This window comes from Canis lupus, chromosome 35 (genome assembly GCF_048164855.1).
Source record: "Canis lupus baileyi chromosome 35, mCanLup2.hap1, whole genome shotgun sequence".
Classification (NCBI taxonomy): Eukaryota; Metazoa; Chordata; class Mammalia; order Carnivora; family Canidae; genus Canis; species Canis lupus.
The window spans coordinates 29,795,275-29,810,214 of record NC_132872.1 but is presented as its reverse complement, the minus strand read 5'-3'; the positions used below and the strand labels follow the sequence as shown (position 1 = coordinate 29,810,214).

At 43.7% G+C, this 14,940-nt stretch overlaps 1 protein-coding gene across 1 annotated transcript in view; it reads right to left on the bottom strand.

The window, feature by feature from the left end:
* PROS1 (protein S) overlaps nucleotides 1-10,627 on the bottom strand; it is a 63,899-nt gene extending 53,272 nt beyond the window's left edge. Inside the window, exon 1 of the mRNA XM_072812507.1 lies at nucleotides 10,440-10,627. Within this exon, the coding sequence (XP_072668608.1) occupies nucleotides 10,440-10,515 (76 nt within the window). The 5' untranslated portion in view covers nucleotides 10,516-10,627. The remainder of the gene's footprint in view (nucleotides 1-10,439) is intronic.
* Between the last annotated feature and the right edge of the window lie 4,313 nt (nucleotides 10,628-14,940).

The window sequence follows — 14,940 nt, the reverse complement described above, 5'->3', positions numbered from 1 at the left end:
GAGCTACAAGGAGTCGGTTTCACACTAGGATCACTGTTAACATTCTCAATCACCAATACCAGTGGGAGGGTGAGAAGAGAGAAAATAAATCCTGCTTGAAGAAACCACTTCCTCAGGAAGTTCAAGTGAGAGCAGGAAGAGAAAGAGGGGTAGCAACTCTGGGTAGACAGAGTAAAGGTAACATTTTCCTAAAGTTGGGAAAGTCCCTCACAGAACACCTGTGACACACAATGAGAAAATGTCAATATGCCATTTTGAAAGATGGAAACCATCACACAGATGCAAGAAGTTATCATTTTACCATTTTCTGTAAAGATTTAAAAGCCATTGTTCTTGAATGTTTTTAAAGTCCATTCCAAAAACTGAGCAAGAGGACTAAGAAAAGCTATACTAAGAGATTAGAGCCAGTGAGCCAGTTCCTGTTACTTTCCTCACAGTAGAAACACTCAAGAATCTAGATAGATTATCCTTATTATGCTTCCCCTCAAGCCTGGAGGACTCAATTTCCATATTTAGAACAATGTAATATAAATAAAACTCTTAAATGAAGTGGCATTTTCATACTAACGTCAATAACACAAGTTACTATATTTATTAAAAGTAAAAAGGTAAGCAAGGAATAAAAAGCATCACAACTCTACTTTCTAAAGACACTATTAAAGGGCTACCCATTTTCTTCCAGTCTTTTGTGTGCAGTATTTTTTTGTCTAAAATCACTCAATCCTTGCCCATCCCCCCAAGTTATTATAATTAGTTACTTATATGTCTTTCCCAGATTCGTGCAAAATAAAATAGGAATATTTAGGTAAAAAAGGATTTACATCACCCAAAAGAAAGAGTCAAGACTCTGTTTTTGCATCACCAAGGTGAGTTTTTTTTCTTTTAGCATTAACAAAACATTACCCTCAATCAAAGCTTAACAATTTAAAGATAATTTGAGTTTTGCTACTGTCACATATCATTTTGCCTTTTTTTAAGTTTATTGACTGGTGTCCTAAAACCTCAATCTCACACCTGATAAAAATTCCAACACCTCTCAAGATGTCACATCCTTTTGGAGCTGAGGTTCTTATGGGCACTATTGGCTTTGTTTGTTAGTTTTCACTAAACTCTTCATCTCTGCTATATCTTATGGAACTATTCTCTTCTCTTTGTTCTTAATCCAGTTAAATGTGGAAATCAATCTCTGCTGAAGAAACCTGGGGGGGTGGGGGTAGGTGACGGGGGAAGGTACAAAGGGCTATGGTTGACATCAAAGCAACTTTTGCAATTTAACGTTGAGTCTTAAGAAAAGCCAGTTCCTAAAGGTCCTCTGTCCACCTCACATGTAATAATTTCCTCCTGGATGGGGTGCCTGGTGAATCAGTCAGTTAAGCACCCTACTCTTCATTTCGGCTCAGGTCATGATCTCAGGGTTGGGAGATTGAGCCCCATGTAGGGCTCTCTGCTGGGTGTAGAGCCTGCTTAAGACTCCCCCCCCTTCTACTCCTCTCCCACTGTCCTTCTCCCCCTGCTTGTGCGTGCACGCTCTCTCTCTCTCTCTCTCTCTCTCTCTCCCTCTCTCCCTCTCAAAAAAAAAAAAATCTTACTGGAGACAATCCTAGAAGCTGCATTGTCTTGCCATATGGATCAGCTTCTTTTCTCTCTTCTCTGACAACCTCTCCCCCTCTCTCTCCCTTGTTGCCTCCCACTGCCACCCCTGCAATTTCCATTCACTTCCTATGCAGAACCACTTATCCACCTTTTCTCCTAGCTCCTTAGACACCAGCATGATTCAGATTTTAACGTGCATAGGAATTACCTGGGGTCTTCTTAAAATGAATATTCTGAATCAGTAGATCTGGTGTGGGCCAGAGATGCTTCATTTCTAACAAGCTCCCAGGTAATAGTGCTGTTACTGGTTCACACACTACTCTTGAACAGCAAAGTTGTAAACCATGTTTTCAGGACTCCACTTTCTAAACCTGAAGTCACTTTTCAAGGTAAAATAATAGCAGTTGTCACAAAAGGAATAATTTCAGTATTAATTGTTAACCATATTTTTTTTCACCCTCCTTCATTAACAGCCAATCAATGTCATTACACTATGTCCTCAGCTTAGGTCTGTTGGGCACAGTTAATTATGCCCTCTCTATTTAACAAATAGATAGTTAATATAGCCTCACACTTTGTAATAGATATCACCAAAGGTTAAATGAGCAATACGTGTTTGTGCTTCTCTTAGAGGAAAAAATAGTAATCTTAACCTTAGAGGAGAAATATTTGTAACAGAGACCACGCTGACCAAATATTCCATGTGTGTTCTTGAGTTGGGGCTGTGAGAATTACAAGTGAATTTTGTCCCTTTCGTGCACAAGTACACCTCCTCCACTGATCTCCCCTCTCCTTTCTCTCATTGGAGAGATCAATGCACTTGGAAGAGGATGCTTCAGATGACACCTCGGCTCGGGTGGCCCCTTTGATTTTAGCTTTGCGAGACCCTGAGCAGTTCCCTGGACCTGTGCCTGGACTCCGAGTTAATAAATTGTATCATTTTAAGATGCAAAGTTTGTGATAATTGGTTATACAACAATAAAAAACTTAATACCAAAAGGCATATATAATTTTGAATCAGGCTGAACGTTTGGCTATTGTTGCTTTCATTCCTTGTGCTAGGATCACCACTTCCAGTTCTAACAGTTGGCTTGGTTGGCTAATGCCATCCTGGGCAAAACCTTGGCACACACTAAATAGCAATGAAAAGCCAGACGTCCCTTGGCATAATATCAAAGAAAGAATTCACAAGGACCAGGAGCTAGGTTCTGGCTTGAATCCTTCACATAGTTCCCACCTATTCACTCTCTCACTTACCCATCCCGCTCCCCAGTATGAAGTAAAAGAATATTATTTCCATGATTATCATAGAAATCAATTGTTAAGGAAATCACTGGGGTTTCTAAAAAGCATTTTACTGGCTGTTCTCCCTAGATTGGAAATGCTGATGGCAGGTGCTGCAATGAAACTGGGCTTCCAGATCTCAGGGGGAATGGGAAGAACACGGGCGGCTGAGCTTAGGTGGCAGCCCATATTCACGTGGATCAAAGTCAGGGTGAGTGTAGTGGTCAAATCTTGGAGAAAGAATTGATGAAAATCTCCCTCGAATGAGATGGGAAAATTCTTCACTGAATTTTTTTTTAATCCAAAAACATTGCAAACAGAGGTTGTACTTCAGTCACAATACAAAGAAATCACCACCTCTCCTCAATTACCAATCTTGAATCGGCTAGTGGATCCAGAACTTCTTGAATGAAGGAGAGGAGAGGTGCTTGTGAAGAAGCATCCTGTACACAGTGAACTTTCCCTCTTGTTTTCTCCCACGCAAATTAACTGTGCTGAGTAACTACACCAAGGGAAGAGATTCCAAAAACCTTTAGTGATTATTAGATATTGGCCTTTAGGGAAGCAAAACACCTAAAATCTAAGGTTTGCTGGTTAGAACCGAGGCCTGTGGGGGTCAGTTGATTAAGGGAATTGTGTCCTAAAACGATCTAAATATCGATCCAATAGAACTCAAACTCCAAACTGTGACTCATTCTGCAGGTGTGACCTATTTTCAGCAACAATTTGGTCATGCAGAGTATTCCTGCCCAAGTGAGAGACAAGTTTTCATACAGCTGGGTGTTCAACACTGAGATGGAAGGATGCATATTGGCAGATCCCTTATTGTTGAAGCATATTCCATTTTTAGGTACTCTACTCTGGTCTGTTTATCATACAAGTCCAAAAGCTGCCAGACACAGATGGAAACAGGAATAAGAAACTGATCTCTAGCTCATTCAAAGTCGGACTCAAGCAGTCAGTGACCCATCAGATCCAACTGTGTCAAGTCGTCCGTAGGACAGTGGGGTACTCTGGTACTATCCAGGGTATCAAAGCAAGTCCCCAAACAAGAATTTCAGTAGAGGTGCTTATGATTTGAGAGCAAGTCACATTTCCTTCTGCAAATAATTAGTCTCCCTTTGAGATACTGCTCCTGGAATCCTTTTGGACTTTAGTGAAGTCTGCAAATCTGACCACAGGATACCTGGTGACCAGCTGATCTAAACAGCTCATTGTGAACTGGATGCTACCTCTTCCATCCAGCCAGAAACTTAGTTGTGACAGTAGGTCCCCTGTGACACATCCCAGTGGTATGCGTAGGATGGGACTAAAGGCACAACTAAGTGGCCTGGGCTGGCTGTTCGCTCTCCTGACGTGAAGTCCTCCCTCAAGCTCCCCTTACAGTGTCATGAGGAAAAGCCTATGACCAACCTCCTGAGGATGAAAATCAACTAACTGAAGACAAAAATCTCTAGTTTACAGACACTTTGTTGTCACATACCAATGCAAGCCAGAGGCAGATCTGCTATGAAACCACAGCCTGCAACGAACAAACAAACTACAGCCTCTCTCAAGGGTGATCCCAAGCAGAAGCAGAATTTTTGGAGAAGAAATAACCTCACTCTGGGCAGACATACATGTAGTATTTTTCATTGTCCATTTTGCTCAGAATGAGATCAGGACCTACTCTGCTTCCTGAGTGGTTGTAAATGGTCTGGCTAGCTGTTCAGAGACGATAAAGAGCTAGATATCAGGTCTAGAGACAAGGACAGTTGGCAAGAATGGTCCAGAGCTGAGACTCTTTGTGTTCCAGGTGAATTCTCACAAGAGAGCCCCACACCAGAGAAGTTCTTAATGACAAGAGGGGATAGAATGGTTCACTTAAGGATTGCCAGTTGTGTTTCTTCTCAAGGCAATCTAGAGCCAGGGTCACAAAGTCAGAAATGCACACGTGTCCCATAGGAACCATAAACAAGGGACGAGGATGTGGTGAAAGACGGCAGAGGATGGCTGGAACTGCAGCAACCTAGAGAGAGTATACTCTATCTTCAAAAAGCAGCTTTGAATCTGCCATGTTGGGATGTGCATGCAGTGTCGCCAGGACGTCCTTCAGTTCTTCAAGAGAAGTCACAAAGCAAAATTTTTGGATGAAATTTCCTGATTTTTAAGACGCCATGAGGGCCAAACACCCAAGTCTCTGGATACATTTGGTGCGAAAACTATCACTTGGTGTGTCACTTGGTCTACCATCGCTAGGTAGAAACAAAACAAAACAAAAACAAAACAAACAGCCACAGTGGCAAGGACGCAGACTACATATTGACTCAACTATACAGACTTTTCTTCACAAGGCTCTCACTCCTGAAAAACACCACATTTGCCAGCGTAACTGCCATTTCTTCTGCTGCTAGACATTGAACATATTACAAAACCCACCAGATCTTGGTGGATGATTGATTAGTTAGGGCTCTTTTATCATCCAGGAGGTGTACACTGTACTCAAAGACAGATATTCACTCGATATTTGGATGCAATTTTTTCTATTGGCATCACTATTGGTAGACTTATTTAATGCTTTATGCTAAGCCCCACAACTTTTTCTCTAACTAAGGAATTGACTCCACAGTAAAGGAAATAAGTCAATGGGATGACTATTATGGTTTTCATGGGTCTTAATATGTACCCTCAAGCCTAAAAGGAGGCTAGCCTTATATGACAACAGATAGATCAATTATCGAAGGCTCTCATACTGCCTTTTTGGACACAATGTTCTCTTCCAAAACGTGGTTTTAAAACTTTGGGATCCCAGTTTTGGGGGTTCCTTACTGAGTCAGTAGAACATATAGCTTTTGATCTCAGAGTTGTGAGTTTGAGCTCCACATTGGGCGTAGAGCTTACTTAAAAAAATGTAGTGTGTTTTTTATACCGTCTACAGTGCTTTTTTCTCCTAAAGCTAAAATACCCAGGTCAGAAATAAAAGTAGAAAAGGAAGAAGTACTTGTCATGATATGATGTTTAGTGATTGTTATGGATTGAATGGTATCCACTATGAAGATGGTAATGTCCTTAATCCCCCAGTACTTGCGAATGTGATCTTATTTGGAAAAAGAAGCTTGCAGATGATCAAGTTAAACAAGGTCATAAGCATGAGCTCTAATCCAATATGACTGATGTCTTTATCAAAAGGGGAAATTTGGAATACAGACTCTCATGTACAGAGAGAAGATGATGTGATGATATAGGGAAAATGCCTTCTACAAGCCAGGAAATGTCTGAGGCTATCAGAAGCTAGGAGAAAAGCGTGAAACAGATTCTCCTTCACAGCTCCCAGAAGGAATCAATCCTGCTGACACCTTAATCTCAGACTTCTAGTTTCCAGAACTATGAGACAATAAATTCTGTTGTTTAAGCCACCCAGAAGTGGTACTTTGTTACAGCAGCATAAGAAACTAATTCAACGACCTATTCTCATGTTTTTGTTTTTGTGTTTTTGCTTTTTTTCCTTGCAATTGTCTTTTGCTCATCTAGAAATTGGTAAATCAAGAAGAAATGCATTCACTATGGGACCCAATATATTTTCCACTGAATTAGAAGCTGAGACTGCTAGTTCTTTATTCCTGTTGAAATATTTTAAAAGATTACGCTTGTATGACAATAATCAATGCAAACTAGTGTTGTTGCCATGTATAAATCAAGTCTAGAAAGACTGTTGCTCCTTCAAGATGACTATTGTATACAATAGAAATTGTGGAAGAAGAGATGGATACAATATCCACAGATGGGAACAGGCTCAGATCCTTCCTGACCAAGAGTGTAGTTCATCTCAGAGATAAGACAACAAAATTAAACATAAGGCAACTGTGTGAAAGCAAAAGACATGTGAGTTGGGGAGTGAAGGAGGAGGTCATAAACACCAGCTCCTGCTCAAAAGGAAGACAGGTCACCCTAAAGTACTTGTATTCTTTTGCTTGTCTTTCTAGTATTATTAGTCTTTGGATTTCATCCATAAAGCAGAGCAGAGCACATTGACATGGGATTATGAGAGAAGGAGAGGAAGTAACATCAGCCAGTGACAGTAAACTAAGAAATGGTAGCCTTGAGCCTTCCTCTTTGGGTGTGGTGACTAGAATCTATTAAGGAGAAGGTCCTTTCTACTGTACGTTAGTTGTTTGCCTTATATTAAAAATAAACACATTATACTTGAAATATCTCCAAATGGTGTTTATGGAGAGGGCATGTGTATATGTTGTCCAGCCAATCATTACAACGCATAGACTTCTCTTATTTCTGCTTCCTTCGCAGCTTCCATTCCTTTGTGGGGGCTGTCAGTCACAGGACTCCAGGGATACGTTAAACCAAAACAATCAATTCCTCTCTTATGGGAATTTCAATCATGGGCAGGTCCACCCAGGACTGGAAGGTAGTTAGAACCCAGTCATCTGATGGCAGCTCCTAACACAGCGAGCACATGAGTACCCACTATACAGATCACCAAGATGCCTAAGTCCCTGTCATCCACTGGCCTAGTTATTCAGCATGCCATTCAGTAGTCTTCCAACAAATCTACTCAGCTTCCTTCCTTCCTTCCTCCCTTCCTCCCTCCCTCCCTTCCTTCTTTCTTTCATTATTATTGCTTGTGGCTAAAGAATTTGATATATGTATCATCAGGCTTCTTATTTCTTTTATTGTAATATGTTGAAAGTTTAAATATAGATCATTTAGCTATAAAGAGGATACTGAACTTGGTGGATAGAAAAGGTCTATTATGAAGCATTACAACGTATCCTGGCATAGAATTGATTGTAAGAGAATATGGCACAAGGTATCATTGCTGCACCAGAAATTGTCTCTAACTCTTCCTAATCTTAATAAAATCTCTCCATCAGTGCAACATTTTGAACTCTAAAATAAAGGGCATTTTAAAAAGACAGGTAGATAAATGATGAAAGGAATAATTAGAGAGAAAGAAGGAAATTAAGAAGAGAAAGTAAATATGAGTCAGTAATGTCAAGAGTAGACTGCATTCACATAGAAATGGAAGTCAAGATGGGATCAAACTAGCACAGCCTGAGTTTCTCCTATTTCTCTTCATCGCAGTCCTTAGTGGCAGGTGATGGAATATGTAGACAGTATATATTTTAAATCTATCTCTCTCCCCCTTTCTGTCTGTCTCTCATATTTATTAAAATATAAGACATTATAAAAATATCTTTCGCATATGTAAATGTCTTCAAAGTCAGTTAACCTCTCTGACCAATTCATTACTGTTAAAATGAAGTTAAACTGGATAGTTTAAAACTATCAAAACTAAAACTGTGATTTGTAAATCTTTTTCTTTAAATAGCAAATACATTTCTATTGACTATCCAATGAATTATAGGTCAAATATTTAGAATGCTAATTCTATCTCAAATGTAAAACCTTAGGGAGTAAAAACATTCCATCTGTATCTCTGTTTCCCCATCAGTTAACCAGAGATGATATTTTTTTAAGATCTTATTTATTTATTCATGAGAGACACAGAGAGAGAAAGGCAGAGACCAAGGCAGAGGGAGAAGCAGGCTCCCTGTGGGGAGCCAGATCCGGGACTCGATCTCAGGACCCGGGGTCACACCCTGAGCCGAGGGTGGATGCTCAACCACTGAGCCACCCAGGCATCCCCAGAGAAGATTTTTAATACAATTAAACTACTCATACTCTTAAAAATAAAGTCAATATAGGGCCAAGTATTCTTTATGTCATATATTTATACTATTATTTCCTCTCCTCTATCAGTGTTTATATGTAACAAGTGTATTTCTTCATATATATGGTTTGATTACATTACATCTAATACGCACAGGCATATACATCATTTCAACTCCATCTAGATTTAGTAAAAATGTAACAATTCTATGAAAAGAAGAGGTTTAGCACATTCCCGTGATGAGATGTAGTGAATGTGGAAGGCTACTTCTGCCTCTTTCGGTTGCCGGGCAAACATCTGATTGTTCTAATGAACCATATAAATGATGAATTTGTGCACGTGGTCCACATACAGGCTTCATGGTAATGGTTTGAACAGCAATGCAGCTATTAAAGCTCTTTAATATCAGATCAGCAAATGATGTTTTGACGTTGAAGTTAGAATTTTAAAACACCTCCTTCATCCTGATCAGTAACTAATTCAAACTAGCGAAATATTAGTAAATTCCTACTCAATTCTCCTAAAATTACCATCTCTGAAAAGTTTCCACAGGCGCTTTAGTAGGCAGCCTAAAAGTTTTTGCAATTCAAAGTTTATCTCTCCCATGCCATTTCCTGAAAATAAAACGTAGCACAAGTAAGCAGTTTAAATCAATAACCGTGCCTAAGCTTTGGAAACAAATTAACTGGCAATCAAAATGTACTAAAATGCCGTGAGAGCCCTTGTACACTCTTCACCGAAAACTCAGTATCCTGCCTTGAATCCACCTATGGGAACATAAAGAACTGGCAATACAATGATAAAATACAGAGAATTCGTGCCACGACCTCAGAGCTGTGACAGTGTCAGAAATACTTAGTACAAAATGACCTGAGAAGCACACCGGTTAGCAGTCCTTCTGATTTCAAGGTCAGAAAACGACATCTGCCTCCCGCTATGCAAACCAGCAGGGATCCTAAAACAATTGCTTTGTCAATGTTGAGATAAGCGCACTCGGCTCAAAGTCCAGAAATTGCAAAAGGGAGGCAAACTGCAGCCAGGGGTGCGGGGGGGGGGGGCGGGGGGCGGCCGCCAGCTCGGGGACACGCAGTGGCCCTCCGCCCCCGCCGCCCCCGGGGAGCGAGCGCCCGGCCGGCCCCCGGGGACTGCGGAGGCTGGGCCGGGCCAGCGGCGGCGCCACCGCGCAGCGAGAGCGGCCCCGGGCCTGGAGCCAAGCGGCCAGCAGCTCCTGCCCCCGCCGCTCCTGCCCCTGCAGCTCCTGAAGCTCCTGCCCCCGCCGCTCCTGCCCCTGCAGCTCCTGCCGCTCCTGCCCCTGCCGCTCCTGCCCCCGCAGCTCCTGCAGCTCCTGCCCCTGCCGCTCCTGCCCCTGCCGCTCCTGCAGTTCCTGCCCCTGCCGCTCCTGCCCCTGCCGCTCCTGCCCCTGCAGCTCCTGCAGCTCCTGCAGCTCCTGCCCCTGCCGCTCCTGCCCCTGCAGCTCCTGCAGCTCCTGCCCCTGCCGCTCCTGCCCCTGCAGCTCCTGCCCGGGCCGCTCCCGCCCCTGCAGCTCCTGCAGCTCCTGCCCCTGCCGCTCCTGCAGCTCCTGCCCCTGCCGCTCCTGCCCCTGCCGCTCCTGCCGCTCCTGCCCCTGCCGCTCCTGCAGCTCCTGCCCCTGCCTCTCCTGCCCCTGCAGCTCCTGCCCGGGCCGCTCCCGCCCCTGCAGCTCCTGCAGCTCCTGCCCCGGCCGCTCCTGCCCCGCGCCCCCCGCGCCCCGCACACCGCCCGCAGGCCCGCGGCTGCTGCCCCCGCCCGGGAGGCCGGGGAAACTTTCCGGCGGCTGCAGCCCCCGCGGAATCCTCCCGCGCGGCTGCCGCGCGGTGGGCGCCGGGGACCAGGGACCGCGCGGCGGGCTACTCACAGTTGGCCTCGGAGACCGGGAGCACCAGGACCAGGCACGCCAGCAGCGCCCCGCAGCGCCCAGCCAGGAGCCTCATCGCGGAGCGGACGGCGGGGGGACCGGGGCGGCGGCGGCGGGGACCCGGACGGACGCGGGGACCCGGACGGACGGACGCGGGGACCTGCGAGCCCGGGCGCCGCTCTCCGAGGACTGCGGGGCGGCGGCGCCTGCGAGCCAGCGCTCTGCCCAACAGCGGGCGCCGGGGGCGGGGGGACCGCCCGCTCCCAGCCCCCAGCCCGGGAGGGGAAGTGATAACGAGGACATTTCCAGGAAGCTTTTCGAAGCTGGGGGCAGGGCTCAGGGGGCGTGTCGGAGGCCTGGTAAACACTGTCGGGACATCCTGCGTCCTCGCCCAGGTTCGCTCCGGTCTCCGCGCGGAGCCCTCCCAAGGGTCGGGGACGCGGACGGGGTCGGGGACGCGGACGAGGACCGGGACCGGGGACGCGGATGGGGACGCGGACGGGGACGCGGGCGGGGACGGGGACCGGGACCGGGACGGGGACGGGACCGGGATGGGGACCGGGATGAAGATGGGACAGGGACGCGGACGGGGTCGGGGACGTGGATGGGGATGGGGTCGCGGAGGGGACCGGACTGGGATGGGGACGGGTACGCGGACCGGGACGGGGACGGGCCGGGGACGCGGACGGAGACGGGGACCCGCACCGGGACCCGCACCTCCAGGGAGCTGGGGCGAGAGGGAACTCTGAGGACTCAGGACCGGGGTCCAGGTTCCGAACGAACGATCGTGCAGGAGATGGAGACATTAATCAAGCCTAGAAGCCAGTGACTCCAGGAAGGCCTCAGACGAGAGATAATGGAGCAAATGGGATAGTTGTGATCATCCACATTTTTCTTTCGTTCTTGTATTTATGGTTAAAAAAAAAAAAAAGAAAACCCAAACCTATGGCCAAAAAGAAAAAGTTCTGAGAAAAAAAAAATGAGAATGTCTCAAATTCCATCACCTTCGAACAGCTCATGTTTTTTGCGATATGACCTCCACGTGTTGTGTTCAGACATGAACATTTGTAATGTTACGTAATATTTAAGGCTGCATGTGGAGCTAAAACGCCTGATTCAAATCTCAATACTTTTATCATGCACTCATTCTGTAACTTTAAGCAAATTGCTTAACCTCCCTAAGCCTCTGTTGTATCTCCAGGATAATAGTGGGTTTTCATGATGTTCATGTAAGGATTTAAGAGATAACACATGTAAAGCCGTTACTGTGCGTTCAGTAATAGTCCTGAAGGCATCTCTACTGTTATCACGTCTAGAGTTGCTGCCCACATGAGCCTACCGCCTGGTTTCCTTTGTGGGAGTGATAGACCCTCGGGGAGGGTCTCTTCCAGCTCCAGCTGCCTGTGGTTCTGCGACCCAGCTGAATGGAAGTTGATATTAGAGTCACTTTTTCTGATAAGAACACTTGCAAAGGAATTGCTGGATGATTCCCTTTTTGAAATTCTTTTCCTTCTTGCTCTGACTCTACCAAGACAAGCTATTCGCCAGTTTAACCCCAACCCCCAAGTGATTTAATTGTAAATATGATTCTAATCTCTGTAGAATTGTTTGATGTGCTAACAATCATAGCCTTAAACAAAATGACCTTTAAGTACTATATTTAGATTTAATGTAATAATTAAATTTATTTATTTAATACATTAAAATTTATATTTAAATGCACTTAAGCTAGGAGTCTTTCTTTTTTTTTTTTTTTAAAGATTTTATCTATTTATTCATGAGAGACAGAGAGAGAGAGAGAGAGAGAGAGAGAGGCAGAGGAAGAAGCAGGCTCCATGCAGGGGCCTGATGTGGGACTGGATCCTGGGACCCCAGGACTGCAGGACCACATCCTGGGCCGAAGGCAGTCCCTAAACCGCTAAGCCACCCATGGATCCCCAGCTAGGAGTCTTTCAAGTAAAGGCTCAATTTGGGAATCTCCTTATAAATCTCAAAATTTCACAAGGAAAGAGAACTTCCAAAATCACAAATCAATAACATTCATAGCTATCTCCAATATCCCCAATATAAAAAAATATACAAAGTTTGAAGAAGGAAATCTTAGAGAGACATGAGTTACCCAAAAGAAAAATCTTGCTCTCCTGAAGACTTCACTTTAAAGTGATTATCTTTTTAATACCGTAACTGTGCATCACAGCGTCAGTAATTTGTCAGTGATGAAAAATTGTGTATCCTACCTCTACTGTCATGTCAGACTTTGAAAAATCAGTTACTGAGATGTTTAATAATAAAATTTAATAATACATCTTTGGATAAAATTTTCAGGTTTTTAATTTATCTCAGAAGTCTACTCTGTGACGATGTTAACTGGCTTTAGCTCAATAAATTAATGACTGGTCCGTTTCACTTGCCCAAAATTTATTTTCAGTACATTTCTAAACATGTTTGTAAGTTTGCTTATTTTAAAAGGAATAATTTCCATGGTTTTACTTTGGGAATGTTACTTTGTTAAATGCTTGCAAAATGGATCAGAGCAAGGAAAGATTAGAAACCAAGTTACAGGGATCCCTGGGTGGTGCAGCGGTTTGGCGCCTGCCTTTGGCCCAGGGCGCGATCCTGGAGACCCGGAATCGAGTCCCACGTCGGGCTCCCGGTGCATGGAGCCTGCTTCTCCCTCTGCCTGTGTCTCTGCCTCTATCTGTGTGTGTGTGTGTGTGTGTGTGTGTGTGTGTGTGACTATCATAAATAAATAAAAATTAAAAAAAAAAGAAACCAAGTTACATTTATTCAAGAGAAAAGATGGAGATGCAGAGGATGGTGGGAATGTACAACCACTAGGAAAAATACTTTGGAAGTTCCTCGAGAAATGAGAAATGGAACTATCATACGATTCAAGACTCCCACTACTGGGTATATATCCAAAGGCATCACTATCTGGAAGAGCTATCTGTCCTCCCACATTTTGCAAAGCATTATTCATAGTAGCTGAGATATGCAAACCACTACCTAAGTCTAATCAGTGGATGAATGGATGGGAAAATGTGTGATATACAGATATATAGATAGATAGATAGATATGGTTATCTCACAGTCAGGTATGGCATTTGGGCATTATGCTAAGTGAAATAAGTCCCACAGGTAAAAACAAAAACTGCGAGGAATCACCTATATGTAGAATCTAAAAGAAAAAGAAAAGGCTAATTGGTAGAAACAAAAAATAGAATGGTGGTTGCCAGTAGCTGGGAGTAAGGAAATGGGGAGAAGTTGATAAAGGGTATAAAAACTTTCTATAGTTAAGAGCAAGTTCTGAGGATCTAATGTCCAGCATGGTGACTGTAGTTAATTATATCATATTCTGAAATTTGCTAAGAGAGTAGACCTTAAGAGTGTTCTCAAAAAAAAAAAAAAAAAAAAAAAAAAAAGTAGCACTGTGAGGTGATGGAGGTGTTAATTAACTGGATTGTGAGAATCATTTTTACCATGTATACACATACTAAATCATCATATTGGGGATCCCTGGGTGGCGCAGCGGTTTGGCACCTGCCTTTGGCCCAGGGCGAGATCCTGGAGGCCTGGGATCGAGTCCCACGTCGGGCTCCCGGTGCATGGAGCCTGCTTCTCCCTCTGTCTGTGTCTCTGCCTCTCTCTCTCTCTCTCTCTCTCTGTGACTATCATAAATAAATAAAAATTTAAAAAAAATTTAAAAAATGTTGTCAATTATCACTCAGTAAAGCTGGAAAGAGAAATCAAGTAACATTTAGGATACTAAATAATCCCTGGAGGATTAAATAAGAGTCTTAGCTAGAATGATGATAGCAAGATTGTTTTCATTATCCAGAATAAACTAGATTACACTATGGTGAAATAGCCTTGGAATTACAATGTTTAAAGATAAGTGTTTATTTCTTACTCATGGGAATTACACTGTAGGACTTTCTGGGCAGATATCTTCCTCCGGGTGTTGGTTCAGCTTTCCATACTGTTTTGATTTTATAGTATTTCAAAGTTAACACAGTCTCCCTCAATTTCCACTTCACTTACATTTCACTGGACAAAGCAAGTCCCATGACTTCTAGAGGGTGGGAATAACTATCTCCTATGTTTGTAAAAGGAAAAGAAAACTGAAAATACCATGCACTTCCTACGTCTAGCAAACCACTTAATGTATTGGAAAAACTATAGTCAACTTAGTTAATTAACAGACCGACTGTACATTGGCACCTGAAATGTTTGGTATTGTATCATTCTCAGGGGAGACATGAAGTAGAGGTGAGGTTGAGTACATTTTTGGGGTTAAAAAGGAGTGTTGAGTGTAGTTCCAGAAATGCTGAAGGAATATCTGCATGGTGAGTCCCTTCAAGCACAGGAGTAGTAATTGGATTCTCTGAGAGAACACATTTTTAAAAAGGAAAACACAGAGGGAGGTCAGATCTTGGAGAATACTCATGAGAAGCTGAAGGAGGAATGACTAATGAGATCAGAAGAGAACCAGAATAGTGCG